This window comes from Xyrauchen texanus, chromosome 14 (genome assembly GCF_025860055.1).
Source record: "Xyrauchen texanus isolate HMW12.3.18 chromosome 14, RBS_HiC_50CHRs, whole genome shotgun sequence".
Taxonomy (NCBI): Eukaryota; Metazoa; Chordata; class Actinopteri; order Cypriniformes; family Catostomidae; genus Xyrauchen; species Xyrauchen texanus.
The window spans coordinates 31,405,999-31,422,594 of NC_068289.1; the positions used below are offsets into that span (position 1 = coordinate 31,405,999).

The 16,596-nt window shown below is 37.8% G+C and overlaps 2 protein-coding genes across 4 annotated transcripts in view; one reads left to right on the forward strand and one right to left on the reverse strand.

Moving 5' to 3' along the window:
* Nucleotides 1–225: 225 nt before the first annotated feature.
* LOC127654702 (FUN14 domain-containing protein 1-like) lies at nucleotides 226–5,891 on the reverse strand. The gene is made up of 5 exons (XM_052141992.1): nucleotides 5,834–5,891; nucleotides 5,092–5,254; nucleotides 4,848–4,923; nucleotides 4,009–4,137; nucleotides 226–2,592 (listed from the first exon to the last, which is right to left on the reverse strand). Exons 1-5 carry the CDS (start codon nucleotides 5,850–5,852, stop codon nucleotides 2,515–2,517), a joined length of 465 nt encoding a protein of 154 aa, XP_051997952.1. The 5' UTR covers nucleotides 5,853–5,891; the 3' UTR covers nucleotides 226–2,514.
* Nucleotides 5,892–10,022: 4,131 nt separating this feature from the next.
* Nucleotides 10,023–16,596, forward strand: part of kdm6a (lysine (K)-specific demethylase 6A) — a 76,922-nt gene continuing 70,348 nt past the window's right edge. For all 3 annotated transcript variants that reach the window (XM_052142225.1, XM_052142226.1, XM_052142227.1), the window contains exons 1-2: nucleotides 10,023–10,481; nucleotides 10,618–10,681. In XM_052142225.1, the coding sequence (XP_051998185.1) occupies nucleotides 10,315–10,481; nucleotides 10,618–10,681 (231 nt within the window). In that variant the 5' untranslated portion in view covers nucleotides 10,023–10,314. The remainder of the gene's footprint in view (nucleotides 10,482–10,617; nucleotides 10,682–16,596) is intronic.

Sequence of the window (16,596 nt, forward strand, 5' to 3'; positions counted from 1 at the left end):
ATTGATTTTATTTTTTTGGTGGACGAGTCTAAATAATTTTTTGTGGTAATCAACATTATGCCACAAATGCTGTTGATTGCGCTTAACTTGTTTTGAAACCGTAATATTCCTTTAAAACCAAAACAATGTTGTTTCAGGTTAATAATAGGGAGTGCCACAAACTGCATAACATAACAATTTTGTAAAATGCATGAATATACATAAAATAATCAGAAACAGACTGAGTTTTATTATTTTCACAAACATGTTATTGGTGGGTAACACTGTAAATTCATAAAAATACATCACTAAGAAAATACAGAAACATTTAATCAAATAACTGTTTCAAAACCAAGTAAAGAACAAAGAAAACAATTATGTAACTAGCTTTATATTGATTTCTTACAGATAGACAATGAGCAGAAAGCTGAACATGAACAAATAAAGAAAAAAGAAAATCACACAGAAGCATGCCTATAATTTTCTTTAAACAAGTTTTTGGCACAAGATATTTTTTTCTCCATGCGCAGGTTTGAAATATACAATGACGAACAACATTTTGGGGATCTACAGTATGTTCAACAACAGATCTACCTCTGGATTTACCTAAGTTTTTTTTTATGCAGTTTTGGATTTACAGTTAAAGTCAGAAGATTAAATACACTTAGGTTGAAGTCATTAAAACAAATTTTTTAACCACTCCATAGATTTAATATTATCAAACTATAGTTTTGGGAAGTCTTTAGGACATCTACTTTGTGCAAGACATGAGTCATTTTTCCAACAATTGTTTACAGACAGATTGTTTCACTTTTAAATCAAGTGGGTCAGAAGTTTACACAAGTTAAGTAAGTAACTAAGTTAACTGTGCCTTTAAGCAGCTTGGAAAATTCCAGAAAATTATGTCAAGCTTTTAGACAATTAGCTTCTTATAGGAGATGTACTGAATTGAAGGTGTACCAGTGGATGTATTTTAAGGCCTACCTTCAAACTAAGTGCCTCTTCGCTTGACATCATGGGAAAATCAAAAGAAATCAGCAAAGACCTCAGAAAACTAGTGTGGACCTCCACAAGTCTGGCTCATCTTTGGGAGCAATTTCCAAATGTCTGGAGGTACCACATTCATCTGTAAAAACAATAGTTCTCAAGTATAAACACCATCGGACCATGCAGCCATCATTCCACTCAGGAAAGAGATGCATTCTGTCACCTAGAGATGAATGTAGTTTGGTGAAAAAAGTGCAAATCAATCCCAGAACAACAGCAAAGCATATTGTGAAGATGCTGGAGGAAACAGGTAGACAAGTATCTATGGCCACAGTACAACGAGTCCTATATCGACATAACCTGAAAATTTGCTCAGCAAGGAAGAAGCCACTGCTCCAAAACCACCATAAAAAAAGCCAGACTACAGTTTGCAAGTGCACATGGGGAAAAAGATTATACTTGTTGGAGAAATATCCTCTGGTCTAATGAAACACAATTGTAACTGTTTGGCCATAATGACCATCATTATTTTTGGATGAAAAAGGGTGAGGCTTCCAAGCCGAAGAACACCATCCCTACTGTGAAGCATGGGGGAGGCAGCATCATGTTGTGGGGGTGCTTTGCTGCAGGAGGGACTGGTGCACTTCACAAAATAGATGGCATCACGATGAAGGAAAATGATGTACATATTGAAGCAACATCTCAAGACATCAGCCAGGAAGTTAAAGGTTGGTTGCAAATGGGTCTTTAAAATGGACATTGACCCAAAGCATACCTCCAAAGTTGTGGAAAAATGGAGTAAGGACTACAAAATCAAGGTATTGGAGAGGTCGTCACAAAGCCCTAACCTCAATCCGCCAGAACATTTGTGGGCAGAACTGAAAATATGTGTGTGAGCAAGGAGGCCTACGAACTTGACTCAATTACAAGAGTTCTGTCTGGAGCAATGGGCCACAATTCCAGCAACTTATTGTGAGAAGCTTGTGGAAGGCTATCAAAACACTTGTCCCAAGTTAAACAATTTAAAGGCAATGCTTCCAAGTACTAACAAAGTCTATGTAAACTTCTGACCTACTGCAAATGTGATGAAAGAAATAAAAGCTGAAATAAATCATTCTCTCTACTATCTCTTCTGATATTTCACATTCTTAAAATAAAGTAGTGATCTTACCTGACCTAACACCGGATATGTTTTCTACGATTACATTTCAGGAATTGAGAAAAAAGGTGTGTGTATATTTCTGACTTCAACTGTATGAGTAAAATAAGGTCTGTGGTAAACATTACTTGAAGATACTTGGACGTTTTGTTCTACAACATAAATTACACAGTCATTCCCCAAACGTGAATTTTGAAGACACCATGATTTTTTTTTAAATTATGTTGAAAATTCTACTCTTCTGGGATTTTGAGTTACAATCTGAACAGCTCTATAGCTCATCAAATGTCCATTTCACACTGCACCTTTTACAGTACATCAAGTTTCAGTGTGGTATCGCTGTGATCCTCAACTTAGATCAATAGTAATACAGTGGGTCAAGGTTTCATTCAGGATGCCAAGCCCAGCAGAAATCCTCCAACAAATCCACCCGAAATAACAATATTCCTCTTCACAAATTCTGTAGACTGTATAACAAAATTACATTACATACAGGATTAACATACAGCAACAACTAAATCTTTAGGTGCATGCAATAAATAATGCTACAAATTACTTTTTAGTATTGTGTGGGAAGGCAATATAGCTAAAGAGACACATATAATGTACAGTATTTCAGTGGCAGTATAATAATAACCCTGTTGGGGCCAACTTTAAACAACTGTTTGTGTAACTGAAATATATTCACAGAATGATCAAATATTAGAATAAACCTAGTAATAACAGTTCTTAAATATTTTTCAAACATTAACCCTCCTATTGCGTTTAGAATCTGCATACACCTTTTGCATTCACGGGTCAATTTTGACCAGGTGGAATTCAAGTTTATAAGTCATACATAACGCGATGATTTTCATCTGAAACTATAATGCAAGTCATTAATAAGTTCTTAACTGTTCATACGTGTAAATATATTTATATTTTTGGCATGTATACAGACAAATATACAAGTTATTAATTAATATGCCATTTTTTAAAGAAATTATAAAATGTAGAAATGTAATTATAAATTATGTCAAAACCTGTCTGATACATGTGAAAATATATTTTAGCAACATTTCTGTGAAACTGTATCTAAATATAACTAAATATACTATTTATAATAACATCCAATGAGAACATTAATAGTAATTTGAATGAATTTCCTAAATACAACTGCTAAATACAACTTAGTGGTCAAAAGTTATGAAACCAACCTATTTGTTTCACATAATCATAATCAAAACAACTGTACAACTCAAGTTTACAACATTTATACTTCTTTACTATGTTTTTAAGCAAAACCTGCTCTATTTACTTGCATGAACTGCCGAATGTTGATGAGTGAGGATGCAGCAAACTGGTTCAGCATCAGATGGCTGCAGAGTAAAATGTGGACAATTTCCTCTTTCAAGCCCTATTTAGACTAATGTATGCATAAACAAAGTCTTGCCACACCCCCTTTAGGCCATAGTACCTTTGACTTAGATTATTTGTTACATCTGTCATGTCTGTTTTGAACAGGAATGTGTACATGTTTGTGTGTGACTGTATATGTGTGTGCATGTTTGTAAACAAGATGCAGTCCCAGTGAGACAAAAAAGTGTGTGAGAGAGTATGGGATAGAGTCCTGATGTAAGTAAAGTGTTTATAAGAAAAAATCTAATTAATAGAAATTCAGTATCACGTGTAAAGCCACAATTGATGCCCAGGTCAAAATTGACCAACGAACGCAATTGGAGTGGTTAATATTTAATGCCACAATTTGCAATGTCATAATTATTGCCTTGTACTAGTGTTATAACCATGATTCAATACTGGTATAGGAAGGAACACCTGAAATAAAGCTAACAAAGCAAAGGAAAGTCAATACAGCCTTGATGCTAACATAAAGCAGTACCCACCTCTTCTACAAAGGAATTGAGTTCAGGGGCTGCTTTGTTTGCCTTTTTCTTCAAATGCTTTTTAGCTTTATTGACATCCTTTTCCACTTTCCTCCAGTCCACCTGCACATAGCCACTGTGGTTGGCAATCTGAAATAAGGAAAAAAAAAATAGCATGGTTGAAACTATAATGAGCCCTTAAAGGGAGAGTTCGCCCCAAAATTAAATTGATCTCCTCATTAACTCACACTCATGCCATTTCAAATGTGTGGGACATTCTTTCTTCTGCTGAACACAAACAAAGATTTTTAGAATAATATCTCAACTGAATAAATGTTGAGAAGCTCCAAAAAACACATAAAGGCAGCATAAAAGTAATCCATATGACCCCAGTTGTTTAATATGTCTTCTGAAGCAATGCAATCACTTTTGATTAGAAACAGATCAATATTTAATTTTCTTTTTAATAAATCTTCATTTCACTTTCAGAATAAGAAACTGCAAGTGGGAATTTAAAGTACACCTAAGGACTTAAATAATTATCTGTTTCTCACACACACTTATTATATCGCTGCTGAAGACATGGATTTAACCAATATAAGTCATATGAATTACTTTAATGCTGCCTTTATGTGATTTTTGGAGTTTGAAATGTCTGGCCACCATTCACTTGCAATGTATGGAACTACAGAGCTGATACATTCTTCTAAAATTCTTTGTTGTGTTCTGCAGAAGAAAAAAGTCATACATATCTAGGATTGCATAAGGGTGAGTAAATTATGAGAGAATTCTCCTTTTTGGGTGGACTATCCCATTAACAATGTCTAGGCTACATGACACAGGCAGTTAATAATACATACTTGTAACAAAAGAAATCCCCCTCCAACAGCAGTTGCCATAATTTTCCCAACCCTCTGAAAGAGATAACCAGCACACCTAGAAAACAGGCATTTTGAGTGGACATATTCATTTATGCATTTATTTAGTTCTTTTGTGTGCATTTAGTACAGTACAGTACAGAATAATGGAGCTGACCATATTAACAAAGATTAGCATATGACATATGAAACAGCATATTTTCCTTCATTTTATATCAATACTAACCATCCAGTCACCCCACCCATCATGATCTGTGAAGCCACAGAGTACTTCTCTGCAATGGGTCCTGTACTGTTTCCAAAAACACGACTCCACCATTGATGCCTCCTGGCATAATCTGTGATGTTAACAACCTCATACAATTCATCTTCACTCTCTGCATCTTTATCTGAAAACAAAAATAACAGTCATTATAGGTTTGTAACAGTGTTTTGTTTTTGTTTTATTCACAGGGCCCAAAAATCAGAAAACATGGATAAAAAATATTTTTATACAACACATTAGGATATTTTATCATGGTAAAAAATTTCCCTATTAGATTATTTATATATTTTCCTTAAACGAAGCAACTGTAGATCTACATTCTGTTTAATATCCATTGGTATTGCAGATATGGCACGTATAGTGATAGAAAGCAAAACAAAAAAAGTTGTGATATACAGCATTCATCATTCATTAAATATTTTAACAATGATAACTGGGTCATCCTCATACTGAGACACCTCAAGGATGTTCTAAAGGTATCGACGCACATGCATGTAGAAAAACACGAATTAATTACAGTACTGGTTAATTTTTCCCCCAGATTTAGCTACATGTTATCTGTACAGTCAGACATCCTGGTGACGTAATAATCTAACAGTGTACAGATCTTCTAACTTTTAAACACGTCGAATCCTACGAAACTAAATGAACACGTTGTCAATCAGATCGTTAATTCAAACGTTTGGTTGGCCAATTTATTTACCTTCACCGAGTTCCGCCATTTTACGAGGCTACGTTAACAATGTTCGCAACCGCTGCAGCCCTACGTAAATTCCTACGCAAAATACGTGCAATTCATACTGCTTCTGTGTGACTCACAATAGTTTTTTTTTTTTTAAGTTTTTTTTTTTAATAGTAGTTTCAAGTGTAACTTTTAGAATAAAATTATTGTTTCCCTACAATAGAAGAGGTATTTCCACGGGGAAAACATTTTCCTAATCCTCAAACCCTGTGTTTTCAAATAGAAAGATGTTTCAATACTTTCCACTACACCTTACAAATAAACAGTTGGACTATGAATAATAACGGGAACATTGCATGCTATGGAGCTGGAATTATTGCATGTTAACATACAAACGGAAAGAGATTTACAAATAGAATGTTGGTTCACAATTAAATTGAATCAGATGCACAAATAAATGTAAGGAGTTTCACAAAAATGAAACGAATTCACAAATAAAAATATTGAGATTTATACATATATGTTAGGAGTTTCACAAAAATAAATTGAACTCACAAATGAACTAAATGTGATTTTCAAATAAAAAATATTTACAAATATATATATTTTAATCACAAACTCGGTCATTTGTGATCACGAGCATTTTATTTGTGGATCACTTCCTGTGCATTTGAGGATCGCTACACGCATTTGTCGATTTGTAAAGAAATCTAGTGTCAAGATGTACACACAAATCTACAAATAGTTGGACTCCACCCATCGTCTACTCAAGCCAATCAGATAATGGCTACATTACTCGATTGGCGTCATTAGAGGTATACTGTGATTTAAGGTTTGTATAATTTTCTCTCAGTTATAAACATGTGTAGTGTCTTGTTGAATGTTGACAGCTGAAAATTGCCCATTTGTAGTGTGTCCTGATCATAAGCTTTATAGCTAACCTGGCTGACTGAGTGTGCTATCAAGTTTCTTGACTGAAACACTTAATATTACATGACAGATCCAAACAGACACTACTAGACACTAAAAAAGATCAGTAGTACTGATAGTGTTTTTATAAAACATGAATCATATTAGATGATCTTAGGAGCTCAAACTATAAATTAATACCCTATATTACATAGTGTACAAAATCTGATATGCCGATCATTTGGTTTGACATTATGTTAATGTATAAAACCTTTTATATTTTTTGCACTTAGTGTTGTGGCAGACCAGTCCAAAGTTACTCACAATAAATAATTATTTTAACCCTATAAAACAATGTGTTACACTTATTTACTCAGGAAGTATATTGGCTGTGAGATACAGTTGGACAATAATAAAGATAGTAAAAGAGTTGAGGATACTTGAGAACTGGTGCTCTCCGCTTTACATCACAAACAGATCCTGGACTGGATGGAGAGAGGAATCACCCCGACTGAATGTCTCGCCAGCGGGCATGAACTCCCATGGCTAACCTGGAAGACCCTCAACAGATTACGAGTGGAACAGGGCAGGTGCAAAGCACTTATGAAAACATGGAACCACCAGACAGACAACACATGTAGCTGCGGAGCAGTACAGACAATGCCCCATCTACTGGAGTGTGAAAACGCCACTCAGTGCAGCGCCCAGGACCTGGCTGAACCGACTACATCAGCTGTGATCTGTGCCAGATATTGGCAGAACGACATCTGAGATTGCAACGGACTCGAAGAAGAAGATCACAAACAGATGGAAACAGTTGTGGGACTTTTGTGCTACTGGTGGTAAGACATCACAAAGCTCGATGGCTCAATCTTGTTTGTGTAACATGTTCTTTTCTAAAGGTATACAGTAATGGACTTGTTTTTAGTATTATTTTTTCCAATCATTTGTGCAGAATGCTCTTACCCTGACTTGGAGTATCCCAGACAACTGATACAACTCTCATATTCATGTTATTCCAAACCCAAATGACTGACTCTCTTCTGTGGGAGGAACTCAAAAGAAGATGTCAGGAATTATTATAGAGGCTGACAAGTCTCACATTCATTTCAGCCTCATTAGCAGCATCTACATTTTACAATGTATTCTCATATTCCACAGAAGAAACTAAATAGCAATTAGAAAAAACATGGAGATTAAATTACAGAATTTTCATTTTTAAGTAAGTCAACACAAAGATAATGTTAAGGTTTATAAACATTTTGTATTGCACTTTAATTTCAAGACATAACATTGTAACTGTAACAGATAAAGGTGGGCAAGGAGGAGGTGGGAACCAGCTGAACAGTCAACATAAACTTTAATTCAAATTGACATTTACATTTATGCATTTGGCAGACGCTTTTATCCAAAGCGACTTACAGTGCACTTATTACAGGGACAATCCCCCTGGAGCAACCTGGAATTAAGTGCCTTGCTCAAGGACACAATTGTGGTGTCTGTGGGGATCGAACCAGCAACCTTCTGTTTAACAGGTATGTGCTTTAGCCTACTACGCTACTACCACTCCACTTAATTATATAAATTAACTTCAATTATGTTAAAACAATATGAAACATAAACAAGCATAGACACACATGCTCATGGCCACGTGCGTCTCTCTCCCTCTCAAACTGGCGCTTCTGCATTTACATTTACATTTACATTTATGCATTTGGCAGACGCTTTTATCCAAAGCGACTTACAGTGCAATTATTACAGGGACAACCCCCCCGGAACAACCTGGAGTTAAGTGCCTTGCTCAAGGACACAATGGTTGTGGCCAACAACCATTAGAACCTGGGTTAGAACCTGCGACCTTCTGATTAACAGCCCAGTGCTTTAGCCACTACGCCACCACCACTCCGCTTCTGGCTCTGCTTTATCTCACTCTCCCGCTGATCAAGTGATTAATCATGGCCCGGCCACGCCCTCCTCCTCTTTACACTCCTTCCTGGCCAGGATGCCACCGGTCTGACTAACTCCACCCCACCATCTCTGGAGGGGAGATGCTGCCCTCCCGGCCTCCTGTGAACTTGGGGGAGAGACGAGAGAAGGTGTGGCAAGCGGAGACTCACAGAGAGAGATGAGGGAGAGAAGAACTTGCCCCCAGACGCACTGTCGCCCGGTCCTCAACCGCTCCTCAGCCATCTGGCGGATGCCATCTCGCTCCTCCCCTGGCAGATGGCAGTGAGTCCTCTGACCCCTGGAACCACTCTTCCCCTTCTTAAGATTAAGATAAGATAGAATAAATCGGCAGACGACAGCGATTCCTCTGGCACTCAGCAGCTGGCAGCGACCCCTCCATACCCAGAGAGACAGCTGCGGCTGCTCCCCTGGCGGATGGCAAGGATTCTGCAACAGCGCATACCTCCTCCCTCCCCGGTTTCAGTACCACTGTCACAGGTAAAGGTGGTCAAGGAGGAGGTGGGAACTGACTGAACAGTCAACATAAACTTTAATGATATAAATGAACTTCAAACAACAGACACAGACACACATGCAGCGCAGCCACGTGCATCTCTCTCTTGAACTGGTGCCTCCAGCTTCCCTTTATCTCGCTCTCCCACTGATCAGCTGATTCATCACTGGCCATACACAATCACGCCCTCCTCCTAGTTACACTAACTTAAAAAAAAAAATCATATGACATATCAGAAAAATAAAGAATCTCATATTACGGTACATTGCATTATTATTAATTTATGAGTTGTGATCCTAAGATCTAATATGATTTGTGTTTTATAAAGACACTATATGTACTACTGAGCTTTCTCAGCCAGCGCTGAGAAAAGTAACAGGTACCACGTGACTGTGCCGTCTAGTTGGGCGATACCAGCTAGTACAATGGAGGGAGACTCACAGCCACGCAATTGCAAGGTATCTCAAATGAAATTACTTTCAGCGTTGATAAAAATCTATAAACAAGGACAGTTGCGTGATTGTGGTGTGTGTGTGTGTGTGTGTGTGTGTGTGTGTGTGTGTGTGAACAAACCATCCCTTCACAGCATTGGGTGGGACGTGTAACTCCCGTCTCCCCCAAATCTATGCCAGTGGTTTTCTGATGTTGGTGTTACGTAATCATAATAAATCCAGGTGAGCCAATCGGCAGCAGGCAAAGATCCGGCTTAAAGTTGAGGGTGTTTGTTATTTACCTTCCCCCTTGAAAGTTCATATGAAAAAAATGGATCCCAAGACAAGGCCAATCACGTGGTCACAATCGAAAGCATTGATTGGTCAAAACTACACAGAAGGCGTTCCAACGGCGGCGTGGGTTTGCTTGAGTGACACAATTATAACAAGTTTGAGCTGGCGACTAGGGGCAAGTTTGAGATATTATTAAATATCAGTTTGCCGTCAAACCCTGCAGTGTGCGTTTTGCGTGCATTTTGGCTAACTGCGACTCATTTATGTAGAGGACAATGTGAAAAAGGGGGTGTTTAGAGGAAATTATTTTCCTTGGGAGATTTCCAATTTGTTGTTTTTGCGTTTGGATTCACGCAAAAGGTGCTCGGCTTGCGGTGCGTAAATAATTTTGCTGGAGTGTTTCGTCTATGAAATCGTTAGGAGTGTCGGTTGCCGCTGTAGCTTGCGCTGCTGCTGGTAGTAGTAGTAGTGGTGATGAGGAAAAGAAAATGGCGGCGGGAAAAGCGAGTGAAACCGAGGAGGACTTTCCGAAGCTTACGCCGCAAGAAAGGGAACGCTTAGCCGGCATAGACAGGTCAGACAAAGCCCCTTTATTGCACTGGCGACCCTTCGTTTATTTATATAACCTTTCTCCTCGCGTTTAAGCGTTTTAAATGATTGCGGTGCAGGTAAAGTAACACGGAACCGCCTGTGTTGTCTTCTATTTGCAGCACTCTGTTTGGATTTCAGAGGCTTCATGAAGATGGCGCCAGAACGAAGGCCTTGCTGTTAAAGGTAAGAGTGCATGACACTGATGGGGGTCTAGAGACAGTTTGTCAGATATTATATCAATCACGGGAAATGTGTAATGCTCCGTCGGCCAGACTTTACATGGAAACAAAATTACTTAAAACAGAGACAGTTATACTAATGTGGGTCTAGAGGCAGATAAATTGATACATTATTTAATCCTATTGGCGAAATTGCAATTCAAAAGTAGTCAATCATTTTCTTCAGAATACACCACACATAAAGATGGATAAATAGATATAAACTGCAGTGCAAAAGCTGCCAAGCACAGTATGCAGTATTGCACAGAGATTAATAATGCACATAAAGTGGATATTGCTTATGGTATACAAGGATGTAGTCCACACGAGGCTCGCCAGTGATATGGTGTGTGTAGTTGCTTCGTGCTGCAATTATTTGTAATTATTCGATATTTTTGAAGTGCTGATCAGTCTAGTTTGCGTGCTAGGGTTCGTGCGACTCAGACTTACTTCACTTTGTGCTGCTTTTGTTTTCCTCACATCGTCCGATTACTAGACACTTAATAATGTGTTTTTAACGTATTATTAATCCAGATTGTTGCAAGAAAGGTTTTTAACGTTGATACATGATCACTTGCAGCTTTTCTTCGCCTATTATGAACCATTTCCCCCATTGTCATTGTGACTCTTTAATGATGGGTTGGGATTAATCTGTCATGGGAATTTAAGTTTCATTGGAATATCCCATTTGCTGTAAATATCCGATAAAACACCCAACTTGTCTTTTTATTCAGCTTTATATTAAGCCAGAAGGTGCATCTTTCATTTGGTTCATGAGAAACCCTCTACGTGTGTGTGTTCTTTTAGCTATTTGAGCTAATTATTTCAAGTTGTGAATTTTCGAATTTATTTGCCAATCTTAGACCACTCTATCGGTTCTTTTAGTGTTAAAGACGAATCAGGAATGTTAAAGCTCTGATCCCATAGATTTAACCGGCACTGGCTACATGCTAGCATGGTGCTAATCAAGCGTAAACGCATGAGAGGAGAGATATATGAACTCTACTGGGCTGTTTTCAGTCTGACCTCAACAGTCAGGCTTCCAATGAAGTTATCATCGTTCACCTTTGGGTTTAGAACACTTGTATTTTGTTCAACAAATTAATTTAGGTTATTGTGTGGATTTGAGTTCTTGAGATTTATAACTCATAGGGGTTGCATGGGTTTCCTGCATTTGCAGACATAATTTCTGGTTACTTGATTTGTTTTAATAGTTGATGCATCCTTCGCTTTAGTATTGATTGTTAGGCTACATTTGTACAGGGTCTGGATGGATGAATGCATTTGCGTATTGATAAACCTGATCAAATGTCAGTGAACGCTATTTCTGCCCTAAAATAGTGGCTTGTCTTAGTTTTGTGGTAGACATGTGTAGAATTTAATAACAAACTGCCCACCAGAACGATTACATGTTTTTGCCATGTCGCCCAGCCCTACTTCAAGTAAGACTGAGAAAGAAAACATGGACAGGGATTTTCAGGCTTTGACATTTTTTCTATGGCTACCCAAGCCAACTTAATGACCTTCATTGTGCGGTTGTCACTTTAGAAGTGTTAAATATTCTTCTCATCTTATACAAGAATGTTTCACATGACTGTGGCATGCACTGTCTTTGGAGCTCAAATGTGCTTGTGAATCCAACAGGCTTTCCGATATTTGTGCTCCGGAGGTAGGAAAGCTCAGAGGGGATCAATTTTCTCCCAGTTTTTCTGACCCAGGAAACCCCAAATGGAGAATTAAATCTACACAGAACGGGACAACTCCCAAATAGGTCAAGAAAAAGAAGAGCTTGTAATTTAAACCGGTGCGACATCTGTGGTTCGCATGACGATAATCACTCGTAATACAAGCAATCTATTTCACCACCTCAAAAATAAAGCACTCTTATGATAGAGAGAATATTATGAAAGCCCAAAGATGAACTCTGCATTAATTCGGTCCTTTATTTATTTATTTTGTAACAAGTGATATTTATTTTATATTTATTTTCTTCAAGAAGTGTTTTTCATTTGAGTTTAAAAATATATATATTTTCTTTGTAGCATTGTTTTGAGAAGATCTTAAGTTTCAGAATCAGACTGAGCTTTATTGCCAAACATGCTTATACACACAAGGCATTTGTCATGGTGACAGAAGCTTCCAGTGCAACGTATATACATGCATACATATACATATAGTGACTTAAATATATATGACAGATAAAAAAAGAGAAATAAACAATATTGCAACAATGTTAGTGTATTTTATAAACCGATATACAGTTATTAATGTAATGTAACCGATATACAGGTAATGAATTGAAGAAGAGGTAGGATATGTTAAAAAACATAAATTTAATATGTATACAAATAGGAACCGATGGATTGAAAATTGCACATGGTTGTATTGACCAAAGGAAAGTTTTTGGGGACAGTTTTAACTGTTCATGAGGTGAATGGCCTGAGGGGAAAAAACTTCCTGTGCCTGGCTGTTCTGGTGCTTCATGCTCTGTACCGCCGGCCAGAGGGCAACAGTTCAAATAGGAATTGTGCAGGGTGAATGGGGTCAAGAGTGATTTTACCAGCCCTTTTCGTCACTCTGCATATGTACAGTTCTAGCAGGGTTGGTAGGGAATGCTAATAATCATCTCAGCTGTCTGAACTATCCTTAGAAATCTTCTGATGTTGAACCAAACCAGACAGTTATAGAAGTGCAGAGGACTGACTCAATGACTGCAGAGTAGAACTGGATCATCAGCGACCTGTGGCAGGTTAAACTTCCTCAACTGGCAAAGGAAGTACAACCTCTGCTGGGTCTTTTTCAAAATGGAGTCAGTGTGGGTCTCTCACTTCAGGTTATGTGAGATGGCAGTACCCAGGAACCTGAATGCTTCCCCTGCTGCCACAGTGCTGTTTAGAATGTGAGCGGGTCAATGTTCGGCCGATAGTGGATTTGACAGATTCCGATAACTAAGTTGAGCAGGACCTGCCGATAACCGATTAATCAACCGATCGGTTTTAAAATTAATACAGAATGAAAAAATAACACTCAAAGCTTCAATAGACAGTTCACGTGGTGTTACACTTGCACCTATTCCTACTACTCAAGACTCAAATTTCATAATAACAGCAAAATACCACATTTGTATGTAGAGTAGCAATATTCACAGGTAGCAGTGGTATTCAATATTAATTTCCTTTCTCACGTCGCAGAGAGTGTTTGATTTCATGTGGAAATACATTCATCATTACTTCTGTGTATTACTGAATTATAATAAACTGCAAAAAAGTAAAAGAAGAAAAAGAATGTGCTAAAACCCAGTGCACCGTTTCTCTAAATTACACACAAACATGTTGTTTAGAGTAAATTCTAGATATTGTAGTGCAATAATTGTAACTTGAGTTTCTAATGTGCATGCTTCTCATAGCTCTGTACCTGCATGTTGATATTTACATTTATGCATTTGGCAGACGCTTTTATCCAAAGCGACTTAGTGCACTTATTACAGGGACAATCCCCACCTGGAGTTAAGTGCCTTGCTCAAGGACACAATGGTGTTGGCCATGGGGATCGAACCAGCGACCTTCTGATTAACAGTTTTGTGCTTTAGCCAACTACACCACCACCACCAGACACTGAAGAATTTCATGAAGGTCTTGTGCATGTACATGCATTCTCTTTAAAATTTTATATTTGTACGTGTATGTCCCTTTTAAATCCGCATGCAACTGGCAAACTTTAAAATCTACGAGCCCAATGTCTGAATGTATTTGAAGTGACCAAACCTCAAAACAGTTTTGACCTATTACAGCTGTCTTTAGTATCGTCCCATTTCAAATCTATTGCCCAAAAGGCATCTTAAAACTTTACTAGAAGGATATATATTCACAAAACTTGCACACAGTTAGTTAGGGATAACATGTCAACAAACATGACAGTCATTTGGCTTGTGACCAGGATGTAGGAAAAATTGAGTAAAAAATCCAAGAAAAACAGCTGAAAATAAAAAGACAGCGGGTTAGTGTTGTCAAAAGTACTGACTTCGGTACCAAGTCGGTACTGAAATTAAAAAAATGTGATGCTTTGAGCGCTGTTGAGCGGAATCGTAAACATCTCTGATTGGCCATTGTGTTCACACGCTCCATCGGATATGTCTGTGATTGGCTACAATGATCAATGCATGGGAACGTTTGAAAGTTTTTTTGAAAAACAGGAGTGGGAGCTTTTGAAATCACAAGCAGCCGTCTATCAGCGGACCGGTCCTGCTTTCAAACGCTCCCTTGTAGGGTTGTGCCGATGGACGATATCATCGTCCATCGTGATGGCTAACCAACATCACGATGTAGAGCCACCATCGTGATGCCACGCCCCCTTTTGCGAGTCTTGCTAGTGTGACTCACTAATCCTAGTCTCTTCTATAGTTAACCTAAAAACTTTGCAGGGATTGCTCTGTAAATTAAATTGAGAATATAACTAATGCATATATGCTATTTTAAATACTGTAGTATATGCCAGAGACGTGACGTGTTAGTCTGTGAAAATACCGTGTCAGGCAGGCTACACAAATATTGATCTTGACATTGTTAGCTTCTTGTCTTTTTTTTTTTTTTACATGTCTTACACTGTACATTTAGATTAAAATATTTTATGTTGTAGGCTACAAGAAAATAGCCTTTATTAATTAATTATTAGTAGTTGTAGTGTCTCATAAAATCTTGCTCATTGTCACATAGCTCTTGTATACACTGAAGTGGCAGTTTAAGATAAACCCAGACCAGCTGAACGCCAAATAACTTTTGTCTGGTTAATACTTTTAAAGAAAAATGTCCTTGGCCATAAATCCATAATGTCAAATCAAATGAAAGAAACAAGGTGCATATGAATAACACACATTTATTAAAACATAGAAGAACAACAAATAAAGAACAAGAAAACGGGAACAACACTCAGACCGAAACTCGGCATTAACATTTCACTTATAATTAGCAGCACAAATAACTTCAGCACAGGCTACAAAATAAATTATGTTATTGAAATATTGTAAAGTGGTCATATTAACTACACAAATGAACGTTTAAAAAATAATATGCAAAATCGACTAGCTCCACAACGGATGGCGAAAAATGCGTAAAGAAGTCTAATATCTTTCACCATAGACCATGTTTAAATTTCGATGTTTCTACCAACATATTCACTTTATCTGGTTTTAATAAGCTGCGGATTGGAGTAACTACACCACCCGCTGTGCTGAAGACCCGTTCTGATGGAGTACTGGTAGCACATATGCACAGATATTTCCGTGCTAATCTTGCCATGAACGGAAACCTTTTGTTGTTCGTTTTCCACCAAGTCAGCGGGTCCTCTTCCCCATCAATGGCCATTTCCTGCAGGTCATGGTCATTTCTGCCTCGACCTTTTGCTCATCAATGAGTAAAATAATGAAATTATAGTTTTTAAGTGGAAAATAGTATTTATGTAAAGAGATATATTAAAATAAAAAGTGCACAACTCTTCTTAAGTGAAAGCTAAAAAAAAAATGCTTCATGTGTCGTGCAACCTACTGATAAAGCGTCGACGAGTCATTAGTTGGGTTAGTAAAATAACGAGATAATAATTTTTCATATCATTTTTGAAAATTATATGAAATTATATTAACCCCCCCACCGACGATATCATCGTCCATCGCGATGTTTTACTGTCAACATCGTCAACATCGTCAACTGCCAATTTAGGGGACATCGCCCAACCCTAGCTGGAGCCACAATAAATGCCAGAAATTATTGTTCGTAATGATAGAAAATCTTCAGAATGGACAACATTGGTTGCATCATATCTCTGCAGTTTTCCGCCATAAGATGGACAGGAGAAATGCTTAATTACCATCTCAGCCATGGGCCAGAA